The following is a 20444-nucleotide window of genomic DNA, read 5'->3' on the forward strand; positions in this document are numbered from 1 at the left end:
TGGTGTCAACATGGACTTGGTGAAGTTACATTAACATGTTAAGGACATTTAAGACTAAGAATTTTATTTTAGCTCCTGTTGTATTAGTTAAGACTTTGCTTGATAATCTAATAGGCTTTAATCACTTCATTGTATTAGGACACTTGTTATAGTATCTGTTAGCATTGGCTATTTTAAAATTGTTGTTTATTTTATATTTTTCCAGTCTGCCTCCAAATCCGAACATGGCAATTCAGATGAGTATGAATCACAACATGCGAATTTGAAGTTTTAATAAATACAAAAGGGAGATCTGTTGGGGACCAAACTATAAACAGGGTGCTTTTATATACAGGGGACAGGTGCTGGGCCTAACCACCCATCTCACCTGCCCAGTTAACAAAGAGTTATACCTGATTATTGCTTATCCCACCCATGCTCTCCAGAAGAGCTGGAAGCTAGTTTCTTATTGGTGTAAAGTTAGATCTAAATGGTATGGTGAGGGTTATCTTTGAGTTGTCTTGGAAACAATTGAATTGCTAATGGACCATGTTTTTTTCCCTGAATAAAGACCGATGAGTTTCTGGGGGCCGCCATTGCATCAGCTTAGGAGCAGTAGAGACTGTTTGCAGTGCGGTCCTCCCAAACCCATCTTTATGTATATATCTTTAATTCTCTATCATTTATTTAATTCCTTACCTTTTCCCATTTGAGGACCCCTTAACAGACTTGTCGTGGTTGGACCACGATAGTGAGGTTATGACTTGAACCTTGCAGGCCTGACTTCCTACTTTCTAACTTATTACAGAAACATCTAAGGCACAAGCAGTGGAAGAGCAGAGGATATGCTTCCCCAGCTTCTCTCAGCTTCCTGTCTGTTCATGCCTCCCTAACTGCCTGAACACCCTGTGCGACCCTGGACAAAGGATACCACAAGTTGAGCATCCTTCCCGGGGCACACTGCCTATATATCTGAATGTTTTCATTTCTTTATGCTGACACGCGCTGCAGCTCTGGCTGCGCTCCCTTCCCTGCTCCTGGCTGTGTGCGCACCCTCACAAGGAGTGTGTGCCGTCCACTGCCCACCAGCACCTCTTCTCTTCGGGGTAGCCAGGCCACGGCCCCAGAAACATGCCTCAGGACCGCATCTTCCCTGATGGCAAAATATGAAAAAATATGAAGCAGGAGCCATTCAATATTTTTTAATATAGGTTTTTATTTTTCCTGTGCAAATATGAACGTAGGCATAATTAATAGTTAAGGCTTTTAAAATATATACATTTTGAAAATACATTGCTAGTTGCATTTTGCTGATAATATGAGCGTGGATCATAACTTCCTTTAACAGACATTTTAAATTTATTTTAAAAAGTTAAAATGGTTAAATAATTTATACTAAAAACTGGAAGAGACCCATAAAAATTCAAAATACAGACTTGAAAATGCAGCATCTTTTGTATGAACTACATTAGGGCCCAGTCATGTGGCATATGGATTATAACATCAGAACACAGATTTCAAAATTGCCAAAGCAAAATGGGGCATTTTATCTGGGAAGAAGAGGAGAAAGAAGAGGGAGGGAGGGAGGGAGGGAGGGAGGGAGGAAGGAAGGAAGGAAGGAAGGAAGGAAGGAAGGAAGGAAGGAAGGAGAGATTGAAGAGGAAGGAAGGAAAACCTGCCTGTATGGCTTGTCTGTCAGGAGATGACTCTTCTTGGTGTAATTTACAATGCATATGTAAGCAAAGGATGGGCCATTAAAGTTATAATTTACAGCCATAGAACCCAATTACATAAATACCTTATAAAATGTTAATGGAATTCTATTGTACTTACTCGGTTTTTTAAAAAATTACTTTCCACACTATACATACACTTGTTGCTTGCTAAGAGCTTTGCCTCAGGATGCAATTCTGGGGGGTGGGGGAGACTTCCTAGGGGGTGAAGGGGCAATGTACAAATATATAGCCTAAGGATCTCATCTTTTCAAAGTCCCAATGGTCAGATCTGATTGGTTGAGAGCCCCATTCCAACCTCCACCTGAAAAGCTCTCCCCTAAACATAACTCCTTCACCAGTCTGGACAGGCCTCCCCAGAGCTCCCACTCAAGGATGAGAGACTGTCTTTGAGTCGTTTTGGCAAGGTCTCCTGGCCCAGCCTTTTCTATGAGGTGCTCTTTTCTATGAAACAGATTCCCATTTCACAAGGTGTTTGGATTTGCATCACAGACTTTAAATGACCTCAAATGGGGTGACCTTGCTTCATCCTGTGCTTGTCACAGCACCACCAAAGGCTTGGGTTTCTAGGGCCCCAACGAGCCCTCAAGGAGACACCAGATTCAGAAATCTGCCTTAAACTGCCTTGTGTGAGGCTAATTTGAATGAGTTACTGCACCATGCTGTCAGCCTCTGTTACATCTCCTTTATAAGAAGGAGGTGGGGGGAGTATCCCAGAAGGTGGAGATGAGGACTAAATAACCTTTCACTTATAACAAAAGGAAGGTCAGAAGTCTAAAAATTCCTCACGAATAAAACATAAGTTCGGTACCCATACTTTCATATGCTTGGGCTGGGGACACCATGAACTTTACAAAGTCCTTCCCCATGCAGTGTTCCATGTGGACCTTTTAGTAACCTGCCATTTGACTGGGGCTGACATAATGAGTCCCATTTTCTAGATGAAAAACCGAGACTTTCTGCCAAGGCCACTCAGCTTGCAAAGGGTAAGGATAGCTGAAATGCAACCCTGCCAAGTCCTTTGCCATGTGGGTTATGTGGTATCACACAGACAGCTGACTCCAGGGGGCAGGAGACAAACCTCAGCATGTTCACTGTTGCTTGGCATCTGGTTCTAGAGCGCCCTCATCAAGCAAAGGGCTGCTCCCAAAGAGCTTCATCTGGCTTTCCAATTGGCTGAGACGCTGCTTCACTTTCATTTGGCTGGCATTGTACTCGGCCAGGAGCCGTGCAAACCTAGTCTGTAGGGTGTCCAGGGAGGACTCCAGGTGCTCCACCTTCTCCTCGATGTCCTTGGGGTCTGCCCCCGCACTGGCCAGGTCCTCATCGATCAGGTTGTCCTTCATCAGGATCTGCCGTCCCTTCTCCTCCAGGGCCTTCTTGGCATCCGGGTATTCGGTGAGCGCCTCCATCAAGTCATCCTTGGAAAGGCAGAACAGGTCCGAGTAACCGATGCTCCGGATGTTGGCCGTCCTGCGGTTTCCTGACTTGCTCCCCTTGATGTTTAAGATGCTGATCTCCCCAAAGTAACTCCCATCACTGAGGACCACAAACTGGGTGATCCCATCATCAGCCACCACTGCCAGTTTACCCTCTTTGATGATGTACATCTCCCTCCCAATGTCCCCCTTCTTGCAGATGTAGTCCCCCGGACTGAACACCGTGGGCCGCAGCTTCAGCACAAGTTCCACCAGGAGCCCCGCCTCACAGTCCTGGAAAATACGGACCTTTTTCAGGGTGTCCAGGTGCACGTTGATGGCGATCTCAGCCTTCAGCTTGTCTGGGAGGCTCTTGAGCACCTCCTTTTCGTCCGCTGTCTTCCGGTTGGTCCACAGGTAGTCAAACCACCTGATAACCCGTGTCTCCAAGTCCTTGCTCACCTTGCGAAACTGCATGTACTGCTTGATGGAGTCGATCTTGGCCTGGAACTCGGCCCGTGATGCATTCATGTTTGAGATCATGGAGCCTACGTTGCCCACAATGGTGGCAAAAATTAGGACACCCACCAGGAAGTCTATGACTACAAAGAGATACTCCTCGTCTTTCACAGGGGGTGGAGTCTCACCAATGGTGGTCAGGGTCAAAGTGGACCAGTAGAGACTGTAAATGTACTTTCTAGAGAGGCGCCCATACTCTGGGTTTGAGATGTTTGGGTAGACCCAAGAATCTGTCCCGAAACCAATGAACTTGGAAATGGCAAAGTAAATGCAGGCATTCCAGTGGATAATGACAAGGATGTACAAAACCAAGTTCCCGATCCTGAACACATTAGGGTAGTTAGTCCTTGTCTCTGTGCGGTCAAAGAATTCGAAGAGCCGGGAAAACTTCAATAGGCGGTTGAACCTCAGCTCTGGATAGTTTATGCCCAGCTTAAAATAAGCCAGGTCTGTGGGGATTAGGGAGAACATGTCCAGCTTGAAGTGCAAGGTTTTTGTGTAATGTTGCCACAGCTTTTTGGCGTCCCTGACCATCAAGCCTTGTTCGAGAAAGCCTAAATAAGGAGATGGACGTCACCTGGGCATCAAAGAGGCTGCGTTTTTTTACTATGGCCCACAGAAAGATATTTCATAATGTGACTACAGAAGACAGTTATACACAAGAAATAGATATCACTTCAAAAGCCACATTTACCATTACTACAGGAAATACACTCTGATATTTATGAGTCTATGATGTTCTAATCCATTTTATTCAATAAAAAAATATAGATTAATTGGGTCCATTTGAATGTGGATTGGGTATTAGAGATAGAAATGATCATTAAATTTTGAAACATAAATGAACATTTTTTTCATGGGTTCTTTAAAATTAGAGATACGTGATAAAGTGGTTACTGTCTGGAGATTTGATTTAAAATATTCCAGCTGAGAAAAGGGGTGGAGGTAGGTGGCTGAAACAAGATTGGCAAAATATTGATAATGGTGGAAGCTGGGTGAGGATGCATGGGAATCCATAATATACTTGCTCTGGTTTTGTGTATGTTTGAAAAAATGAATTTAAAACCACAAGTTCTAGCCCATTCAGTTGATTTCACTAGTCACTAATGGGGCATGACTGACCTTTTAAAGACATTGTGTAGGAAAGCAGTAGTACATCTTCCTGGTTGTACATTATTGCCATCCAAGGGGTTTTGAAAACATGAAGCCTGAAACCCACCCCCCAAAAGTCAGACTGGTCTGAACATTGGGAGTCATAATTACTGGTGAAATCAATCTGGTGAACATGACTTGCATTCTTTTTTAAAATTTTTATTTTTATAACATTTTCAAACATGTGCAAAAGTAAAGAGAATAATATAATGAATGCTTTTTAGATTTTGGTAATCATTGAGTCACTCTGAGGGCTCTGTAAGACGTAGAATGCTGGGCCTATCCCTAATATTAGGGCTTGGGCGCTTCTAACAGGCCCAAGGGCTGCCTCTGCAGCTGCTGCAGGTCCAGGGTCACGCTCTGAGGGGGTAGGACTGCCCTTCTGGGGAAGATAAACATCACATCTGTTGTCACATGTTAGAGATACCCTGCTTCCCAGCCCCGTATTCCTTATCTTGTTCTTTGGTTATACTCATGTTTATTGAGAATCTAGTTTATTACATAGCACTCCTTGTGCCTTGAGACCTCTTGATACTCCCTTATTACAGCTGCTTTCAAGTTTGAAGTGTTTTTTCCCCTTGAAATATAATCCACAGCCAATTGGTTTCTGTGCCCACCTGCCCCCTCATCCTCCAGCTTCCTGCCAGCAGTACCACCAAAGCACAAGGAGGGGTGGAGTCGATGTCTGAGTCAGAGTAACCTGTCCTGCTGAAGTTTGGCTGAAACAGGGACAGTTAGTCCACTGAGTCTGGTCACTCCAGGAGCTCTTGTGTCTTGGTAGGCTTAAATGACTGTGGAGTGCCCACCACACCCATGCGAGCCTCAAGCTGTGTACATGAGGTCTTCTCTGACGATGCTGGGCACTGATATGAAGCCGGTAGGCTGCTGGACAGTGACTGTAACTTTGGACCAGTCACTCAGCATCTCTGGGCCTTAGTGTCTAAATCAGCAGTTCTACTGAGAAAACAGATGTGCTGAAAAGCTTTGTATACTGTGAGGCCACATGGTTTGTTGCTGTGATTGGGCCGTGTTTATACTGACAACTACGGCACAGTTTATAGTTAAAAAATCTTGGAAGTTACAAGCAAGACCTCCGATAGTTTATGTGATATCTTTGTGCAAATCAGAAAAAGGTTCCCCAAAGATGGCACGGCTTGGGTTCTGAGACATGGGGGAGGGAGGGAGTTTAGCTCCCAACTGCAACCGAGGCAACCTGTAGGAAGGCCCTGTTTCTGATTTTAGTTCTCCATATGTAATACTCCTCTAAAAGCCACAGATAACGTGTCCTGGGTCATCTGACTGTCCAAGAGAAGGTCGACAGAGCCCTGTCTTCTGCTTCCAGCAGTGCGGGGCTGGAGGGGAGCTTTGGGATGATGATCTGGCTTTCTTACATCATAGGTAATACCAATGAGGCTGAGAAAGACAGCTCAACTTACACAAGGTCACACAGCTCATCGGGACAAGAAAGACCAGAACCCAGGTGTCATTACCCCTGCTCAGGGTCCTGTCCAAGCGGTCACTGTTAAGGAAGCTTCAGGTGGCACCAGAGGCTCCCCAGGCATGCTTGGCCTCTGGTGGTCAGGGGTAGGTAATGTCTAGCCTACCATTCTGGATCTCCCTGAACATAGTTGTGGTCCCCCAGGCCCCTCCTGATGTGGGGACTGCAGCCTGGCCCACAGGACTCCGGGTTGAGGGCATACTCACCTGTCCGGGCTCGTACCAGCACATCCAAGCCATAGAGGACGTCTGCCACGTAGTCCAGGACCAGCCACAGCACCAGGTGCTCAGACTGCAGCTCATCAAAACAGGCCCTAAACCAGCGTAACAAGGATTGGGCTGTCTGGGACAGGGTCCTCATCTGGGCACCAGCTCTGCTGTAAACACTGGGTTGGTTCATCCAGTAACTGCCCTGCCTGCAGGGTTTGTGCCCCAGTACCCTCACCCCAGCCCTGATGGGGAAAGCCAGGTTCTGAGAAGCTTTTCTGTCCCAAAGTCACATAGCTAAGAAAGGCTGGGATTAACCCCAAAGAATGGACTCTATTGCTTCTGAACAGTAAGTTCTGAGATTCCAGGAGAGACAGTTTTTCCAGGCCTCACTGATGGAGTCAGGTGCCCTTTCTAAAGTAAAAAATGAGATTTCTGGGAGATTAACAACTGAACAAACCAGTAAATAGTTTCTATTTTCCAGATCTTTATGTTCACTTTCTCATACAGACAATACCCACAAAATACCCTTCTTACCCCCAAAAGAACAGCCACTTGCCTCTTTGTCCCCAGGCATGCTAGGAAAGGCCCTGAGTTCTCCCTGTCTTCACCTCACACCCTCAGAAGTGCAAGCGACCAACCCTTGCTCAGATAATCCCAAAAGCCCCTGCTTACACTCAGGGAACCATGGGTCTCTGCATTCCTTGTTGTGAGGCATGATCAGATGGCTCCAATACCCACCAGGGGAGCAGGACTCACCCCTGCATTCTTGCCTGGCAGGCTGGCTCAGGAAAGTCCCAAAGCCTCTGCTCACCCTCATAGAGTAGTACCTCTCTTCCACATCCCAGTCCTACCACATCCTCAGGAAAGTTCCAAAGCCCTGCTTACCCCCAGAAGTAGTCATCTTGCTTTGCAGGCTTGTTTAGGAATGGCCCCAAACTCTTCTGCCTCCTTCCTCTGCACCCCATGTCTACTCTCAGAAGAGCAACAGGTCACACTGCATCTTTGCCCTGCAGGCCTGCTAGGAAGAGCCCCCAACTCATTGCTCATTCTCAGAGATGAGCCACTCACCCTTAACTGTGTCATAAGGTTTGGTTAGAAAAGCCCAACCCTCCTGTATACCCCAGAAGAGCAACAGCTTTGTCTCCGGATGCCTGCTAAGGAACTTCCCAAAGTCCTTACCCCCTAAAAGGAGTAGCTACACCTGCTCAGCCTCTCCAGGGGCCCCAATCCCACCTCCCTAGAACCCCTTAACCCCGCATTCTTGTCTCCAGACTTGAACAGGAATGCCCTAAAGCCACGAGACACTTTCAGAAATGGAGCCTCTTGTCCCTGCATCCTTACCCTGTACCTTGTTTAAAAATGCCCCACTGACCCCTGTCTACCCCATTAGAGAAGAAACAACCCATCCTGACCTCCTTTTCCTGCAGATTTTCTGTGTGCCCACAGAGAGCAGCAGCTCACCTGCATCTCTGTCCTTCCGCTTGTGCAGGAAGAGCATAGCCCACCAGCAGCCCCACTTGTAGGCTTGCTCAGGAAAGCCCAGCTCCCCTTACCCTCAGAGAATCAGTATCTTCCTAGGAGAGGCTCAAACCCCCTGCTCTCTGCCTCTCCGGAGGAACCAATCACCTTGCCTCCCTCCCCTGCAGCTTGCTTACAAAAATCCTGGGACCCCTCTTATCCCCAGAAGAGCAGCAGTTCGTCCCTGTACTCCAGAAGTACAACTTGCACCCCAAAGGCCCTGGCTGACTTCATAAGAGCAGCATACTCCTATACCCCAGTGTGAAAAGCCCAGCCCACAGCTTACAACCAGAGAAAAGCCCTGTCTCTCACCCCTGCTGGGAACGCCCCACCCTCAGAATGGGCAGCATGCCTCACGTCTTCCTCCTGCAATTGATTAAGGCCCCCAGGTGCCAGGACCCTTGCTGTGGTGCCCAAGCACAGGTCTCCATCAGTGCTTCAGAGCGCCCTGATGGTGCTCTTTCAGAGTCACCTTACAGACAGAGAAACTGAGGTGCAAGCAGCTGGATGGTGGCCAAGAGGAGACCAGGAGCCTGGCTTTTGAGTGAGACTCACATTTCTGCCTGGAAGTCTGACTGCCCTCCCACTTCCTTAGCCTCCTTGGTGGAGGTCCCGCCCATGCCCCTACCTGCACACCAGCAGACACCAGTTGTAGAAGACAGGCAGGGCAATGACGGTCAGCCAGCGGTAGTACACGTTGCTGGAGGGGTCCACCACAATGGTGTCCTTCTTTCTGGAAACACAGACACCCACACAGTGCAGTGTGTTGGTTAACCACAACTTTGGAGGGTCTTAGAGACCTGGCCTAGCTTAAGAAGCCTAGGGCAGTGGTGAGCGGAAGCTCAAGGGAGGGCTGTCGCAGACAGTATCCTGTCAGTCTCAGGGGTCTCAGGGGTCACATGGCCCCTGCAAGGGAAGAAGGCTGAGAGGCAGAGCAGACTCTGGAGTTTCCTCCCTCCCAGCTTAGTTCTCCAGGAAGCCAAGTTGACAATAAAATCGTGGTGATGACATTCCCACGTGCCCCATGGCATCCTCCATGCCTTCAGGATGCTGGGAATAAAAATGCAGCATCATGACATCACTGAGGGCTGTGGATGGAGTCTCAGAACCATTGGGAACTTTGTGGAAATCCCCAGGTTCCCCTGACCCCCTCAACCCCCCACAGCTGGAGCCTGCCAATGTGCATGCATGTACTGCTCAGTGGGTCTGGGCAGCCCTTCTCAGGACAGAGTTTGAGAGCCTGGGCCTTCTTTCTCACGTCATTTACACAGATATTCTAATGGCTCATTTCCAGGCACCTGGATCCTGCCTGTCCATCACCTAGGTAATGTGGCTTTGCCCTGCAGGTAAAAATGAGAATACTGAGAAGAGAAGTAGTTAAGGGTGTTTCTGGCTTCATTTTCAGGACTTTCTGAGGATTAGAGTTTACAGGTAGTGCTATAGATTCTTTTTCTTTGGGTCCATGTGTCTTCTCCCCCAGCCCATATGCTGGCCAGGTCTGCAGAGCGGCCCTTATGCCCTGGAAGAGACCCAGGGACCTTCCTGCCCTTACCTGAACTCAGCAAGTGCAAAATTACCTGCTCACCAATAGGATTCAGATTGTTCCCAATACTTATCACCACTGGATATAGATTAAGATGTGTGACTATAGTATTCTCAAGTGCCCAAGAGAAGGCCTCAGCTTACCTGGGCTGTGTAAACAGCATTTGAGTGGCCAAATAGAATGCCTGGGGATGGTGGTTTGCATGGGTTCATGGAGACAGCCCCTAATTGCTCCCCTGAGGCTGCAGACCGCCATTTCTGCCAGTAGACCCTCTTTGGAGTTCCACAGCTGCACCAGGACTCTCCCTGTAGGACGAGACCCTCAGAGGATCTCATAAGCCTGACCCTTGCCTGGGACCAGCTCCTCTTCCACAGTCCTCACCAGCCTTCTCTCCAGGGCTACCCTGAAGCCTGACAGCCTCACACTTAGTCCCAGGTCCTGGGGCCCTGGGTGGGGTCAGGCTCCATGTGACCACTGAACCCCTCTTTGGAAGCACTTTTCTAAGTACTTACTCCTCTTGTTTTAGGCAGTTTTCCTTTCTCTCTTCTTCCTTTTTCTCTTTCTCCTCCTTTCTTGCCTTGTCACTGGGTAATACAGGGTGACATTAAGCAATTTTCATATACCACAGACACTATGACACGGAGGGGGTAAGCTGGAGTGATGTGGAGGAGAGGGCATGGGATAGGAAGTGGGTATTCTAGCAGCCTGGGGCGAAAGGAGGTTACTGATTTCATAATAAACAATAATAAATATTATTATTGCTATTTATGAAATGTAAGGTAAGCCAGCCAGTGAAACTCACATCGTGTACACTAACGTGTACACAGTGGTTCAGCCTAGTGTGGTGCAATTTTTGACCCATTTTCACGAGCCCCTGGGAAGTCACAAACAGCTGAGACTGGAGGCATTTTGAGGTAATAGGAAATAAACCCAAATCCACACTTTTAGGCAGAAGCAGATTAAGGTTAGTTGAGGCCCTGGGTGCAGAAGAAAATATTGGGCCCCTTAAAAAAAAGAGAGAGACAAGGAAAATTAAAATACATGTTAACCATAGTTTTAAATAAATAAAAATATTATGTACTATTAATGTTAAAATTGCACAAGTGAAACCAAACTTGGTGTCATTAGAAAAAAATATAAAGTTGGTGTTTTACAAGGCCCTTCAGAAGTCGGGGCCCAGGGCATGCGCCTGGTGCGCCCGCCGTTAAATCCACCTCTGCTTTTAGGGTGAAAAGTCACTGAGACTCTTGGAAAGTGATAAAGTGCTTTCTTAGAAAGGAAAGAGTGTGGCATGTTGGTTTTTCTCAAAACCTGTCTTTTCATCAAATGAAACACTGGCCACGACGAGAAAGGGGGCCAGGAAGGAGGCAAGCTCCACACAGGTGAGAGCAAGGGCCTGTGAGTGCAGCAGTCTCCTCAGCACATGGCTTTACTTTGCTTCCTCTTCTTTATTGGCTGTCTTTTCAGGACTAGGCAGGGTCATGAAGGTTATTTGTTAATAGTTACAACAGTTCTGCAAGGCAGGCATTACCGCCCATTATACAGCCAAGGAAACCAAGGCAGAAGGTAGGGGGCATAAGCAGCCCCCCACCCCAAAACACTGAATAAGAAATAAATGTCTGCTAATTACACATCCGTTGAAAAAGATCAATGCAGTTTATACAACATTTCCTAAGGAAATAACCAAAGCTATGTGAAAACATGCATACAAAAGAATACTTGCTATTATTATGGATAATAGGCAAAATGTGTAAGCAAACTAATCATGCGACAGTAGGAGCATCATCATCAACAGTGATTCTATGGGGTCTCTACAAATATCGTTGAAGAATATTCAGGACATGGGAAAATGGTCCTGATGTTTAGCTAAGTTGCAAAGCAGACTACACAAGAGTTTATAATAATAGATGTATTCTTTTTGCAGTGCTGCCAGAACACATTGTCACAAACTTAATGGCTTTAAACAACCCAAAGTTATCTTGCAGATCTGTGGGTCCGAGTGTGGTTTGAGTCTCACAGGCTAAAATCAAAGTAGCACAGGGCTGTGGCCCCTTCTGAAGATTCCAGGGGAGAGTCTGTTTCTTACTCATTTGGACTGTTGGCAGAATTCAGTTCCTTGTAGTTACAGAATCAGCGTCCTCATTTTGTTGCTGCCTGTATAGGCTGAGGGCATTCCCAGCTTACAGAGGCTGCTGCATCCTTGGTTTGTGCTACTCTTCTCCCATCTTCAAAGCCAGAAATAGCTGATTGGATTCTTTTCTAGATGCTGCCTCCCTGGTTCTCTGCAACTAGGAGAGATTCTCTACTTTGAAGGATGCATGTGATTAGTGGGGTCCTGCTGGGGTCCAGCCCCGGGGGGGATCCAGGGGTCCCACAGGAGGAGACGGCGTCGGCGAAATTCGAGTGAGAGAGCCGAATTCTTTTCTTTCTCTTTATTCTCTAGTTAGCATTTACTGCCAGGCATCTCCGCCAAATGCTAGTACAGCTCCTTTTTTATACACACACACCAAGTTACAATTACATGGTATTAATCATTGCTTCTGTTTCACTATGTTTACATGTTTCCAGATAACAGTTAATTTATATCTATAAACTACAAATCAGGTGGCAATTCACTCAAAGTACAACTAAAAAATAACTTGAATACTGATAACAACATTGGTAAAAGCTTTTAAAGGATTAGTACTAACTAATAACTCAACTTTACTGTTGTTGTGAGTCAAGGGGCAGAGAGAGATTAACAGACAAAATCATTAAGGATTAGCAAAGGACCACTGCTTGCTCAGGCAAATGGCCTTGAGTTTATGCAGTGTCCTAACTTTTCTCACAAGATTACAAAAGGCTTGCCCATTAAGAAATTGACATAACATTAAGAGTAACTTTTACTTAAAGATATATAGAGTGCACTCGCAAGATAGCTTAGTAGCAACATAGTTTCAGAAGACATTTATTGCTATTGCTTCTATGGATGCCCCACCCCCATTCCTCTCATTATCTGAAGAAAAAATCTTGGAAAGTACACAAACCTCATGAGAGTGTCTCACTGAGAAAGCCCAGCAACTGCCTTCAGTTATAAAACAAGTCTCTTAGCAAAACAATCTTTTCTTGCTGACTGTGTTCCCATCCCAGGCCATGCAACGGGCCATTCCATTACTCCTTTCCTAAGATTCTATTGTCTAGTCAAATTTTATTTATTTACTATATTCACACACTAGTTAAGTTCTAACTATATTCTTCTCAGAGTGTTCCACCATCTGCAGGTCAGATAAGCAAGAAGAAAGGAAAGTTTCTCTATCACATGAAAAGGCTAGGGAGGAAAAATGTTGAATTAAGTGAAGGCCGAAAGGTGCTCTGTGCACAGCCACTGCCTCCTACCCATTCACAAGTCACAATCTATTCTTTCTAACATGATTAAGAAGAAATTCTCCTACAAACTTAACCCTTTACAAGGGATATCATAGCCAGCCTCTTATGTTTATGAGCCCAGTTCAAGGGGCTTACAGGCTTTTCTGTGGAACTCACACCCTCTGTCTCATTTCCAAAGAAATTACTACGAATCTACAGGGAAAGCACGGTACTATTATCCCTGTGCCATAAATAATAATAGCACACACCCAGAAAAAGGGGGGATATAAGGCCAGAAAATTCAAAAAGTCAAAGGGAGAAGTATCGTTGTGCCTTTCCTTTGCGGTGACTTTGTCAACCCGCAGCTCCCGACAGGGTCCCACCCTGATAATCCAGGATCAGGATCATCTGCTATCTTAATGTCCTTACATCTAATCACATCTGCAAAGTTCCTTTTGCCATATAAGGTAATACAGGGGGTCCTCGGGTTATTGACAGTCTTGACATACGACATTTCAATTTTACAATGCTCACTCCCATAAAAAGTTAAACAAGTTGAGATGTGAGTCATTTTTTCTGTTACTACAGTACAAAAAGGGATGCACAGTACAGTATGTGCTTCCCTTTTTCTGTGGCTTAGTTGTGTTTTTATGTTCTAGATTATGACTTTACAACTGTGTTATGATATGTAAGTGACTTAGGCTAAGGTGTGTTTTGATTTACATTAAAACTTGGGTTACTCTGAGACAAGATGGCGCTGGAGTAGGCGGACGTACCAACATCTACCTCCCAGAACCAAAGTTGTTTACAAACTAATTTTAAGAAATATCATCTGGAAAAACCAACTTTGGACTAAACTAAGAGGACTCTTCAACCAAGGAACACTGAAGAAGCCACACCGAGACTGGTAGGAAAAGTAGAAACGCGGAGAGGGCTGCCCAGCTCCCCGGAGCGAACGGCAGCAGGAAGAAACTCACGTGGCGGGAAGTGAGTTTAGCAGAAGGGGAAGGGCCCTGAGCCCCAGGAACAAAGTCCCAGCCTGCAGCCCCAGAGCCCAGAAGAAGCATAAGGACAGTATTTAGCTGGAAACAAGTCAGGATACTGTTTGTGAGAAAGAGTCTGATTTCTCAGACCCAGGATCCTTCTTAAAGGAATTGCGCAGAACACCTCTCTCACAACCACTCACCCAGGGCTCCTGGGGACGGGGAGAGAGGAGAGGACCAGAGTAACAGGAAGAGAGTGTAATCTAGGAGGCACAGGGAGAAACATTTTGGGAGATAGCCACCCTAACCCCGGGAACGAGTCACTCCCCAAAGCTGAAGTGAATATTTTCCCTGGAAACAGCAATACCAGCAAAGGGAAGCAGGAGAGCAGCCAAACAAGCTCCCCTGCGGCATTCAGAGCAGAGTTGCATAGAAGGAGGGAGCTTTTGGGTCTACAGTAGTGAGTCTTAGGGTCCGAGCTGCAATGCCCCCACCCACACGCCTGAGGGCTCGCCGGAGGGCGGCGTCAGCGGGAGACAAAAGCGTGGTTCTGTGGGCAGGGGCGGAAGCCAGCCGGCCACCACTGGGCTCAGGTGTGAGCTCAATCTTGCCCGGCTGGGGAGAAGGGGGCGTGCAAAAGCGGTCAAGCTCAGCTGCCGGCAGCCTGTAATCCAGCCTACGGGAGAAGGGCAGGAACCCGGAAAGGGTGGAGACCAGCCCCTGAGCAAGGGCACAGGAGCACAGCCTTGCCCTGCCCGTGCAATCCAGGCTTGCAGTCTGACTTGGTAGCCGGCTCCTCCCACAGGGGTGGAGCCAAAAGCCCAGAAGAGGTGGAGTTCCGCTACTGAGCTGAGCTTGGGCACACAGTCCTGCCTGGCGGTATAGCCAAGGCTAGCAGCCGTACCTCGAGCAGGCTCCTCCTGCAAGGGCAGGGAGAAAGCCCAGAAACAGGCAGAGACCCGCAGCTGAGCAAAGGTGCTCACCAGTGCCCTCAGTACCGAGCATAACGTCACACACAGGATGGGGCAAAGGCCAAGGCCACCAAAGCTTGTGCACCTGAGCGCATGATCAGAGCCACTCCCGTGAAGAGAAAATGCGGAGGCAGAGAAATACAACACAAATAAACCAAGAGAAATCCCCAGAAAATGACCTAGGTGAATCAGATATAACCAAATTACCAGATGCAGAGTTTAAAATAACGATTGTTAGGATGCTCAAAGATATTAGAATAACCATAGATGGTCATTACGAAAACCTAAATAAAGAGATAACAAATATAAAAAAGGACATTGAAATAATAAAAAAGAATCAGTCAGAAATGACAAATACAATATCTGAAATAAAGAATACAATGGAAGGAATTAAAAGCAGGATGGATGAAGCAGAGAATCGAATCAGCGAGTTAGAGGACACGATAAATAAAGGCACAGAAGCAGAGCAGAAAAAAGAAAAGAGACTCAAAAAGTCTGAGGAAACTCTAAGAGAGCTCTGTGACAACATGAAGAGAAATAACATCTGCATCATAGGGGTTCCTGAAGAAGAAGAGAAAGAACAAGGGATAGAGACTTTGTTCAAACATATTATAGCAGAAAACTTCCCCCAATTAAGGCAGGAAAACATTCCACATGTTCAGGAAGCACAAAGAACTCCGTTAAGGAGAAACCCAAAGAAACCAACACCAAGACACATAATAATTAAAATACCAAAGCTAAATGATAAAGAGAAAATATTAAAAGCTGCTAGAGAAAAAAAGACTATCACCTACAAAGGAGCCCCCATAAGGATGACTTCTGACTTCTCAACAGAAACACTTGAGGCCAGAAGGGAGTGGCAAGAAATATTCAAAGTAATGCAGAACAAGAACCTACAACCAAGATTACTTTATCCAGCAAGGCTATCATTTAAAATTGAAGGAGAAATAAAAAGCTTTACAGACAAAAAAAAAAAAACCTCAAGGAATTCACTGCAACCAAACCAAGGCTGCAAGAAATGCTAAGGGACCTGTTGTAAACAGATCAAAGGAAAAAAAGAATATAGCAAAAAAGGAATACAGTTTTAAAGAAAAAAATGGCAATAAAAAATTACATATCAGTAATAACCTTAAATGTTAATGAATTAAATGATCTGATCAAGAGACATAGGGTAGCTGCGTGGATAAGAAAACAGGACCCATGCATATGCTGTCTATAAGAGATACACCTTAAATCAAAAGATGCACACAGACTGAAGATAAAAGAATGGAAAAAAATTTTTCACGCAAATAAAAATGAAAAAAAAAGCTGGGGTAGCAATACTTATATCAGACAAAATAGACTTTAAAACAAAGACCATAGTTAGAGATAAAGAAGGTCATTACATAATGATAAAGGGAGCAATCCAAAAGGAAGATATAACCATTATAAATATCTACGCACCTAATATAGGAGCACCTAAATATATAAAGCAGACCTTGATGGACTTAAAGGGCGAGATCAACAGCAATACTATAATAGTAGGGGTTTTCAATACCCCATTAACATCATTAGATAGATCCTCAAGAAAGAAAATTAACAAAGAAACAGCAGACTTAAAGGACATATTAGATCAACTCGATTTAATAGATATCTTCAGAACCTTTCACCCTAAAACAGCAGAATATACATTCTTTTCAAGCGCTCATGGTACATTCTCTAGAATAGACCACATGTTAGGGCACAAAAGCGGTCTCAACAAATTTAAGAAGATTGAAATCATATCGAGCACTTTCTCTGATCACAATGGCATTAAACTAGAAATCAACCACAATAGAAAAATTGAAAAACATTCAAACACTTGGAAACTAAATAGCATGTTATTAAATAATGAATGTGTTAACATTGAGATCAAATAAGAAATTTAAAAATTCCTAGAAACAAACGATAATGAGCATACATCAACTCAAAATTTATGGGACACAGCAAAAGCAGTCCTGAGAGGGAAGTTTATAGCATTATAGGCATACCTCAAGAAGCTAGAAAAAGCTCAAATAAACAACTTAACCCTGCATCTAAAAGAACTAGAAAAAGAACAGCAAGTAAAGCCCAGAGCTAGTAGAAGGAAGGAAATAATAAAGATCAGAGGAGAAATAAATGACATAGAGGCTAAAGAAACAATCGAGGGGGTCAATGAAACCAGGAGCTGGTTCTTTGAAAAGGTAAACAAGATCGATGAACCTTTAACCAGACTCACCAAGAAAAAAAGAGAGAAGACTCAAATAAATAAAAATAGAAACGAGAGTGGAGAAATAACAACTGACACAACAGAAATACAAAATATTGTAAGAAAATACTATGAAGAACTGTACGCCAAAAAACTAGACAACCTAAATGAAATGGACAAATTCCTTGAATCATATAATCTTCCAAAAATCAATCTGGAAGAATCAGAAAACCTAAACAGAGCAATTACAACAAATGAGATTGAAACAGCTATCAAAAAACTCCCAAAAAAGGAAAGTCCTGGGCCTGATGGCTTCACAAGTGAATTCTACCAAATATTCAAAGAAGAACTAACTCCTATCCCTCTCAAACTATTTCAAAAAATTCAAGAGGAAGGAAGACTTCCAAACTCCTTTTATGAGGCAAGCATAATTCTGAATCCAAAACCAGGCAAAGACAACACAAAAAAAGAAAATTATAGGCCAATATCCCTGATGAACTTATATGCAAAAATCCTCAACAAAATATTAGCAAACCGGATCCAGCAATATATGAAAAAAATCATACATCACGATCAAGTGGGATTTATTCTTGGGAGGCAAGGCTGGTACAATATTCACAAATCAATCAATGTGATTCATCACATAAACAAAAGAAAGGAGAAAAACCACATGATAATTTCAATAGATGCAGAAAAAGCATTTGATAAAATCCAGCACCCATTCATGATCAAAACTCTCAGCAAAGTGGGAATACAGGGAACATACCTCAACATGATAAAGGCCATCTATGACAAACCCACAGCCAACATCATACTCAATGGGCAAAAATGAAAAGCAATCCCTTAAAATCAGGAACAAGGCAGGGGTGCCCCCTTTCACCACTCTTATTCAACAAAGCTCTGGAAGTCCTAGCCACAGCAATCAGACAAGAAAAAGAAATAAAAGGCATCCGAATTAAAAAAGAAGAAGTAAAACTATCATTATTTGCAGATGATATGATATTGTATATAGAAAACCCTAAAGTCTCAGTCAAAAAACTACTAGACCTGATAAATGAATTCGGCAAGGTGGCAGGATATAAAATCAATACTCAGAAATCAGAGGCATTTTTATACACTAATAATGAACTGTCAGAAAGAGAAATCAAGGAATCAATCCCATTGCAACCAAAAAAATAAAGTACCTAGGAATAAATCTAACCAAGGAGATTAAAGATTTGTACTCGGAAAATTATAAAACATTGATAAAAAAAAATCAGGGAATATACGAATAAGTGGAGGCATATACCGTGCTCATGGTTAGGAAGAATAAACATCATTAAAATGTCTATATTACCCAAAGCAATTTATAAATTCAATGCAATACCGATTAAAATACCAATGACTTACTTCAAAGATATAGAACACATATTCCAAAAATTTATGTGAAACCAAAAGAGAACACGAATAGCCTCAGCAATCTTGAAAAGGAAGAATAAAGCGGGAGGTATTACACTTCTGGATATCAAGTTATATTATAAGGCCATTGTACTCAAAACAGCATGGTACTGGCATAAGAACAGGCACATAGATCAATGGAACAGAACAGAGAACCCAGAAGTAATCCCACAGCTCTATGGACAACTGATATTTGACAAAGGAGGTAAGGAAATACAATGGAGTAAAGACAGCCTCTTCAACAAATGGGGTTGGGAAAATTAGACAGCTACCTGCAAAAAAATGAAACTAGACCACCAACTTACACCACTCACAAAAATAAACTCAAAATGGATAAAAGACTTAAATGTAAGCCGTGAAACCATAAGCATCTTAGAAGGAAACATAGGCAGTAAGCTCTCTGACATCTCTCGCAGCAATATATTTGCTGATTTGTCTCCACAGGCAAGTGAAATAAAAGACAGGATAAACAAATGGGACTTTATCAAACTAAAAAGCTTCTGCACAGCTAAAGACAATAAGAACAGAATAAAAAGACAAACTACACAATGGGAGAATATATTTGACATTGCATCTGATAAGGGGTTAATAACCAAAATTTATCAAGAACTTGTAAAACTTAATACCAGGAAGACAAACAATCCAATCCAAAAATGGGCAAAAGAAATGAATAGACACTTCTCCAAAGAGGACACACACATGGCCAATAGGCATATGAAAAAATGTTCAACATCACTAATCATTAGAGAAATGAAAATTAAAACCACAATGAGATATCACCTCACACCAGTCAGAATGGCGCTCATCAATAAAACAACACAGAATAAATGCTGGCGAGGATGTGGAGAAAAGGGAACCCTCCTGCACTGCTGGTGGGAATGCAGACTGGTGCAACCACTGTGGAAAACAGTATGGAGTTTCCTCAAGAAATTAAAAATCAAACTGCCTTTTGACCCAGCTATACCACTGTTAGGAATATACCCCAAGAACACCATAGCACTGTTTGAAAAGAAGAAATGCACCCCCATGTTTATGGCAGTATTGTTCACAATAGCAAAGATCTAGAAACAGCCCAAGTGTCCATCAGAGGACGAGTGGATTAAAAAGCTTTGGTATATATATACTATGGAATACTACTCAGCGTAAGAAATGATGACATAGGATCTTTTACAACAACATGGATGGGCCTTGATAACATTATACAGATCGAAAGAAGTAATTCAGAAAAAACTAAGAACTATATGTTTTCATACATAGGTGGGACATAAAGATGAGACTCAGAGACATGAACAACAGTGTTGGGGTTACAGGGTGGGGGGAGGAGAGGAAGGGGGTTGGGGGAGGGGAGGGGTACAAAGATCATGGCTTTTCAGCATTTGCCATATTCCCCCTTTAATCTATAGACAGACAGCAAATATTTACTTATGCTATTTCCACTATAAAGACTGCTGTCTTAGAGACAAATACTGATGAACTATTTCAGCAGTTCCTCCTTCTTCAAAGACTTATATGTCAACACAGAGCTCCATGTTTCATAGGACACACTCAAGCTCACTCCATGCTCCCTGGAGCTTTAGCACAAGGGAATGTCTTTTTTTTTTTTCTTTTTCTTTTTTTTTTTTTTGGTTGTATTTTTTCTTTCATTTACTTATTTTTTGTATTTTTCTGAAGATGGAAATGGGGAGGCAGTCAGACAGACTCCCGCATGTGCCTGACCGGGATCCACCTGGCATGCCTACCAGGGGGGAATGCTCTGCCCATCTGGGGTGTTGCTCTGTTGCAACCAGAGCCATTCTAGTGCCTGAGGCAGAGGCCATGGGGCCATCCTTAGTGCCCGGGGTGGCTTTGCTCCGGTGGAGCCTTGGCTGCGGGAGGGGAAGAGAGAGACAGAGAGGAAGGAAAGGGGAAGGTGTGGAGAAGTAGAGGGATGCTT

At 44.1% G+C, this 20444-nt stretch overlaps 1 protein-coding gene across 1 annotated transcript in view; it reads right to left on the reverse strand.

Annotated features, from left to right (window-relative positions):
- Positions 1–2036: 2036 nt before the first annotated feature.
- Positions 2037–20444, reverse strand: part of CNGA3 (cyclic nucleotide gated channel subunit alpha 3) — a 74929-nt gene continuing 56521 nt past the window's right edge. Inside the window, exons 6-9 of the mRNA XM_066377620.1 lie at positions 10082–10153; positions 8655–8759; positions 6506–6612; positions 2037–4203 (exon numbers count right to left, since the gene is read on the reverse strand). Coding sequence (XP_066233717.1) covers positions 2804–4203; positions 6506–6612; positions 8655–8759; positions 10082–10153 — 1684 coding nt within the window. The 3' untranslated portion in view covers positions 2037–2803. The remainder of the gene's footprint in view (positions 4204–6505; positions 6613–8654; positions 8760–10081; positions 10154–20444) is intronic.

Source organism: Saccopteryx leptura, chromosome 3, assembly GCF_036850995.1.
Source record: "Saccopteryx leptura isolate mSacLep1 chromosome 3, mSacLep1_pri_phased_curated, whole genome shotgun sequence".
NCBI classification, from domain to species: domain Eukaryota; kingdom Metazoa; phylum Chordata; class Mammalia; order Chiroptera; family Emballonuridae; genus Saccopteryx; species Saccopteryx leptura.